The following is a 7,500-nucleotide window of genomic DNA, read 5'->3' as shown; positions in this document are numbered from 1 at the left end:
GTCCTTTTTACTGCTTCTAAGTCAGCTGATGTCGTTGACATTTGTCCATTGGGAGCTTGCTATGGCTAGCTTTTGCCCTAGCTGGGCATCGGACATCCTTCCATCCATCCGTGAGCGGTGCTGCACTTCGCTGTCTGGTCGAGGGGATCTCTCGGGTCAGCTGGACCTGGGCTACTCTGCGGGAGATCTGCCGTGGCCGCCGAGCTGTTGCTGACCTGCGAGCTGCCATGCCAACTGCAGACTAACTGGGCCTCTGACATCCTTCCATCCATCCGTGAACGGTGCACTTCACTGTCTGGTCGAGGGGATCTCTCAGGACAGCTGGACCTAGGCTAGCTACTCTGCGAAAGATCTGCCGTGGCCGCCAAGCTGTTGCTGAGCTGCGAGCTGCCATGCCAACTGCAGACTAACGTTAGCCTAGCGGTGAGGAGCTGCAGTCTCACGGAGTAACAGACGGTCACTGTTAGAAGTCCACCGAGTTGTGGATCTACACGATCGCCCACTACTTCAGACTGTGCTTCCAGTGATCTCCAGACTGCAGTCTACAAGGCCTAACGTTAACGTGATCTCCAGACTGCCAGTGAATTCACTGGGTTGATCATTTGCTAACGTTAAAGAACTTTGTTGGCATATCGGTTGTGAAGACACTCTGTGCAGTTTTCACGGATCATCATTGCCCTTGGACATTTTCAGCTGGTTTGGAAATTGGACTAATTTTAACATCACCTTTCCCCTTTTTAAATATATTTTCTTTTTTTCACTTTTTATTTGTTTTGTTGTCTGTCTTGTATGTCTTGGTGTCACGGGTATGCTGGCGACTACGCCGCTCCGTCCAGCATTTTTTGTATTTGTTATTTTTTAAATGTATTTGTCATGTCTTGATGTCATGGGCACGCTGGCGACTACGCTGCTCCATCCGGCATCTTTTGTCTTGTTATGCGTCTTGTTTGTGGAGCGCTTTGGGTTGCACTATGTGCATGTTAAATGCGCTTTAAAAATAAAACTGACTTGACTTGACAACTGCCTCAACACCTTCAGGCAACAGCGTTTTTGTTAGGAGAACCGGGATGAATGAATGAATGAACGGGAGGAAAATTTAATTTACAAAGACATCGTACCATCGTGTTGTCACTAGCAACCTACAGTACATCGTACCATACTGAAAGCTAATATGTTGTCACTAGCAACCTACAGTACATCGTACCATACTGAAAGCTAATATGTTGTCACTAGCAACCTACAGTACATCGTACCATACTGAAAGCTAATATGTTGTCACTAGCAACCTACAGTACATCTGTCCTCTGTCAAACACAGTTGAATTTTCTCCCGGTCAGGAGTTCTTCTGGTCGGAACCACTCTGGTCCGGGGATAGCTGCTCCGCCTCGGAACAAGTCCAGACTAAGCTCAGTTCGGCTGGCGTCCAGGCTAATATGTTCCTTTAAAATCCACACAATTATTAACTGTTTAATTGAGTGCTTGACAACTAATTAACAACTAGTCAATAGATCAGTTAATCAATTAATTATCAATCCTTTCATCCAAAACAACACACACTCACAAAGTCAAATTCGCTATGACGGATTCTGGAGTACCGTAGTGTGACGCTCGGTTTCCATGACAGCAGTGTCACTGGATCTAAACAAACTTCTGAAGTGGCTTCAGTAGCATGTGGCATCATTTCATCCAAAACAACGCACACTCGCAAAGTCAAATTCGCTATGACGGATTTGGGAAATGAATCAAGCTGACAAGGACTCGCTATGACGGATTCTGGAAATGAATCAAACTGACAAGAACTCGCTACAACGGATTTGGGAATCGAACCAAATTGACAAGGACTCACTACGGCGGATTCTGGACTGATTTGGTGGATTCTGCAAACTGATTCAAACTGATTTGGCAGATTCTGGAAACTAATTCAAACTGATTTGGCTATCTATATGTATCTATCTATCTAATACATAGATAGATAGATACATATAGATATATAGATAGATAGATACATATAGATGTATAGATAGAGAGAGAGAAAGATACATATAGATATATAGATATATAGATAGATAGATACATATAGATATATAGATAGATAGATACATATAGATATATAGATAGAGATACATATAGATATATAGATAGATAGATACATATAGATATATAAGATAGATAGATACATATAGATATATAGATAGATAGAGAGAGAGATACATATAGATATATAGATAGATAGAGAGAGAGATACATATAGATATAAAGATATATAAATATAGAGATACATATAAATATATAGATAGATAGATACATATAGATAGATAGAGAGAGATACATATCTATATAGATAGATAGATACATATAGATATATAGATAGATAGATACATATAGATATATAGATAGATAGAGGGATACATATAGATAGATAGATATATAGATAGATAGAGAGGGATACATATAGATATATATATAGATAGAGAGAGATACATATCTATATAGATAGATAGATACATATAGATATATAGATATATAGATACATATAGATATATAGATAGATAGAGAGAGATACATATCTATATAGATAGATAGATACATATAGATATATAGATAGATAGATACATATAGATATATAGATAGATAGAGGGATACATATAGATATATAGATACATATAGATATATATATATAGATAGAGAGGGATACATATAGATATATAGATAGAGAGAGCCCCCATAAAAACTCATCTACCAGCAGCACCCCTCTGTACCCTTCAGAGAGAAAGAGAGAGAGAAAAAGAGAGAAAGAGAGATATATAGAGAGAGAAAGAAAGAGACCTTTATTAACAGTCAAAAGGAAACCAAGAAACAATAAAACCAGAGAGAGAGAGGAATGGAGAGAGAGAGAGGGAGAGGTAGAGAGAGAGGGATGGAGAGAGGTATAGAAGGAGAGGTAGATACCCACCTCTCTGACCATCCCATTCCAGAGAGAGAGAGAGGGATGGAGAGAGAGAGAGGTAGAGAGGGAGGGAGAGGTAGAGAGAGGGATGGAGAGAGAGGCATGGAGAGAGAGAGGGATGGAGAGAGAGAGGGACGGAGAGAGAGAGAGGGAGAGGGATGTAGAGAGAGAGAGAGGGATGGAGAGAGAGAGGGAGAGGGAGAGAGAGAGAGAGATGGAGAGAGGGAGAGGTAGAGAGAGGGATGGAGAGAGAGAGGGACAGAGAGAGAGAGGGATGGAGAGAGAGAGGCATGGAGAGAGAGAGGGAGAGGTAGAGAGAGAGGGATGGAGAGAGGTAGAGAGGGAAAGGTAGATACCCACCTCTCCGACATCCCGTTCAAGAGAGAGAGATGGAGAGGGAGAGGTAGAGAGAGATGGATGGAGAGAGAGAGAAGGAGAGGTAGATACCCACCTCTCCGACCATCCCGTTCCAGACGTTGTTGATCTTCTTGCCGTGCTTGCCGTTGTTGACGAGATAGAGGTCGTAGGTGAACTTGACGATCCTGGAGATCTTCTTCAGGATGTCGATGCAGAAGCCCTTACAGCATTTCTTCACATAGGAGCCCTCCGTTGAGTTACTAGACAACACGCACGCACACACACACACACACACACACACGATTAGAAACTCTTGTGTACTGTGGCTTGAATTCAGTGCATGGGGGCCACAGACAGTTTGTCCAACGAACACTGAAGACAGTAAAGCTTGGTGGTGCACAATTCATGTTATGGGGATGTTTCTCATACTGTGGTGTTGGACCTATTTATGGCACACCAGAGATCATGGATCAGTTTCAATACATCAACATATTTGAAGAGGTCATGTTGTCTTATGCTGAAGAGGAAATGCCTTTGAAATGGGTGTTTCAACAAGACAATGACCCAAAACACACCAGTAAGCGGGCAAAGTCTTGGTTCCAGACTAAGAAGATTGACGTTATGGAGTGGCCAGCCCGATCCCCAGACCTCAATCCTACAGAAAACGTGTGGGGTGATGTCAAAGATGCTGTTTCTGAGGCAAAACCCAGAAATGCATAGGAACTGTTGAATGTAGTTCAATTGTCCTGGGCTGGAATACCTGTTCACAGGCGCCAGTAGTCAGACATGGGCAGTATTTCAATTATAAGTATTTAAAATACGTATTTAATTACTTTAGCGTATTTTGTAATTTGTATTTTGCAGGATTGGAAAAACTCAAATGTAGTTTGTAACAAAATACTTTGAGGGATTGTATTTGAGTATTTCAACTACTTAAATACTTCTCAAATAAGCTAAAATGTCATCACTCAATGAAATATACTACCCGCTATAACATGACAATAGGCAATGTTTATCATAAAGCCAAAGGCCAGAATCTTGGTGAATCTGGTTTTAAGAATAGGCTGGGTGCCTGGAGATATCATTTGGGCAATTCCCTATATTCAACTGTAAAGTTGACCTAAACATTTCATTGCCTTTTTGGAAGAAAAGCATGACATGTTTACCCATTTTCCATTTTCCTTGCTGTGGTATGCCACATTGTGACCAACTTAAAAGTGTTAGATCCAACTTTCTTCTATTACGATCCCTCTGAAAATGTGTAAAGTTGAAAAAAAATGAAAAGAAAAGTCAATTGTGGGAGCCAAAATGGTCAACTTTATCACCCTTCTGTAAGGACAACATGGGGTGTAAACCAAATTTGTTTGTTTATGTCAATTTTTGTCACCCTGTAGACAACTTAGTTAGTTAGTTAGTTAGTTTATTTGTCCTTACATAGGAAATTTGTTTTCACATACCATACAATTACAAGCCTCACAGACATGAAATACATAGATACACACAGTTACGGTTCTTCACCCACCACCCTGTTACCACATACCCCACCCACATAGATGTTAACAGCACATATACAGCACATATATCACAACAGCACACAAACAGCACATTACACAGATACAAACAGGAAAAGCATCACCAGTTGGCATTATAGAGGAATGAGGGCGGCACAGTGATCCATCACCGCTGTGTGTTGTTCAGTGCTGCTATTGCAGAGGGCACAAATCTTTTCCCAAAGCGTACTCGCTTCCACCCCATAGCCCTGTATCTGCGTCTTGATGGAAGCAGAATGAAGAAGGGATTGAGGGGGTGGGTGGGGTCATGAGCGATGGTCTGTGCTCTGTTCTTGGTGAATTTAATGATCTGATAGATTAGGGTTGGGGAGGCCTATTGCTTAAAGCCCCTTAGAACCCCTTAGAACATGTCAGGAAGTTGAAATGAAAAAAGTAACTAGGAGCTTGAATTTGTCAGGTGTGTTAAGTGCTACAAGACTAAAAATTGAAAACGATACAGATAAGATAGTGAGGGAGAATATTAGGACCGTGGCCTTTGACCCCATGACCTTGAGTACCTAATAGCTGATGTTCATTCTCACTACAGGACAGTATTAAAACTTGGATTTGGCATGAGGATTTATGTAAAAGGAGTAACATCCGCATTTACTACAGGACAGTATTAAAACTTGGATTTGACATGAGGATTTATGTAAAAGGAGTAAGATCCGCATTTACTACAGGACAGTATTAAAACTTGGATTTGACATGAGGATTTATGTAAGGAGTAAGATCCGCATTTACTACAGGACAGTATTAAAACTTGGATTTGACATGAGGATTTATGTAAAAGGAGTAACATCCGCATTTACTACAGGACAGTATTAAAACTTGGATTTGGCATGAGGATTTATGTGAAAGGAGTAAGATCCGCATTTACTACAGGACAGTATTAAAACTTGGATTGGACATGAGGGTTTATGTAAAAGGAGTAAGATCCGCTTAGGTGTCCTGATATGCAGAAATAACGGAGGAGACGGAGACTAAGACCTCCCGGAGTGGAATTCTCTCCCGGAGTGGAACTCTCTCCCGGAGTGTAATTCTCTCCCGGAGTGGAATTCTCTCCCAAGTTAATTCAGTCCGTATATTGGGACACCTTATAGGTTGTTATTCTGTTTATCCCCCATGTTGCCAGTAGGCATGCATTTATAGCACAACAAGGGAAATGTAGTTCAGTAGTTTAGGCCAACCTGTTCAATTTGTTGTACTACTTTCATTCGTTACGGAAAATGATGGTGGGTAGTTTGCTTTGTTACAGTTGATTCCACTGTTGCGAAGCCTGCTTGTCAGTTCAATCATTGTTTACATTCATATGGGATGGTGATTACATTTTCTACCAGATCTACTTCATAGGTGCCCCAATGTACAGAATTAATAGCCCCCTGCCAGCCAATCAAAAATAGTATTTCTTGTCTCTTGGGGATACATTTTCAATAATATGCCTTGTTAGTATACCATGATTATTGTGTGGGTATTTTTGTATTTTCAAATGACTAATTACTTGTATTTTAATTAAATACATTTTTCACATCAGTATTTTGTATTTTATTTTGTTACATTTCATGAGCCAGTATTTGTAAATTGTAACAAAATAGTTTTTGATGTATTTGTGCCCACCTCTGCCAGTAGTTGGTCGACTCCATGCAACACAGATGTGAAGCAATTCTCAGAAATAATGGTAATGCAACTAAATATTAGTGCAGTGATTCAAAGTAAAGCAAAATCTTGAGACATTTTTCAGTTCATACAGTAAAAGTTTGAGTTTGTAAAGAAAAATGCAAACACTGCTATTTTTTTGAACAGCCTAACATTCCTTTTTCTTCACTTTCTGTAAAGGTAAAACACAAACTTGATCAATTTTGGTCATATATTTTTTTTTATATATATATATTTTTGGGCCTTTTTATGCCTTTATTGATAGTGACAGTGGAGAGTGACAGGAAGCGAATGGGAGAGAGAGCAGGGGTGGGATCCGGAAAGGACCACGGGGCGGGAATCAAACCCGGGTCGCCGGCGTACGGTGCAGGTGTCCCAGCCAGTTGCGCCACAGCTGGGGCCCAATTTTGGTCATATTTTGATTTGAAATTGAATGTGCAGTGTTCCCAATGCATTGATATTATGGAATTAACAGCTATTCTAAGGATTTTGAGCTTTATTCACTTTTTATTTTTAAGTTTTAAAACGCACTGCTATTATTCTGCACATAGCTAGCTGTATGTCTCTGACAGATTGTCATCAGAATCATTTCTGTGCAATTAAGCAAAATAGTGCAAATTTAGAAGGCGTATTGCACTAGGAATAAAAGAGTTTTAGAAGGCGTATTGCACTAGGAATAAAAGAGTTTTTTGTCCTATTGGACTCGGAGTGTCCAGCCTGAGGGAAGAGCTTCAAATGAACAGTGAAGTGGATGATTTTTACAGTCCAATATAGACCTTGCCTTCTGGATGACCTGCTTCTCATAAATGGTCAGCAAGTGGACAGCCAATCAACTTCCCAGCCACCTTCACAATGTGGCTAAGATGTTTTTTGTCCCTAAGACTGATGCCTCCGTACCAGGCAATAAAAGAAAATGTGAGAACAGATTCTCTAAAATACTTGTAAAATAAATACAACACAACCGTATCAACATCAAACAAATGAAGCTTC

The 7,500-nt window shown here is 40.3% G+C and overlaps 2 protein-coding genes across 3 annotated transcripts in view; both read right to left on the bottom strand.

Moving 5' to 3' along the window:
* LOC121718522 overlaps positions 1 to 7,500 on the bottom strand; it is an 823,508-nt gene that overhangs the window by 319,518 nt on the left and 496,490 nt on the right. The window lies entirely within an intron of this gene.
* The window catches only part of grin2ab (glutamate receptor, ionotropic, N-methyl D-aspartate 2A, b), a 92,317-nt gene that overhangs the window by 20,715 nt on the left and 64,102 nt on the right, over positions 1 to 7,500 (bottom strand). For both annotated transcript variants that reach the window (XM_042104018.1, XM_042104019.1), the window contains exon 9: positions 3,399 to 3,564. In XM_042104018.1, coding sequence (XP_041959952.1) covers positions 3,399 to 3,564 — 166 coding nt within the window. The remainder of the gene's footprint in view (positions 1 to 3,398; positions 3,565 to 7,500) is intronic.

The sequence above is a fragment of the Alosa sapidissima genome, chromosome 9 (genome assembly GCF_018492685.1).
Source record: "Alosa sapidissima isolate fAloSap1 chromosome 9, fAloSap1.pri, whole genome shotgun sequence".
Lineage (NCBI taxonomy): Eukaryota > Metazoa > Chordata > Actinopteri > Clupeiformes > Clupeidae > Alosa > Alosa sapidissima.
The sequence above is the reverse complement of the archived record's forward strand: the minus strand, read 5'-3'. Positions and strand labels throughout refer to the sequence as shown.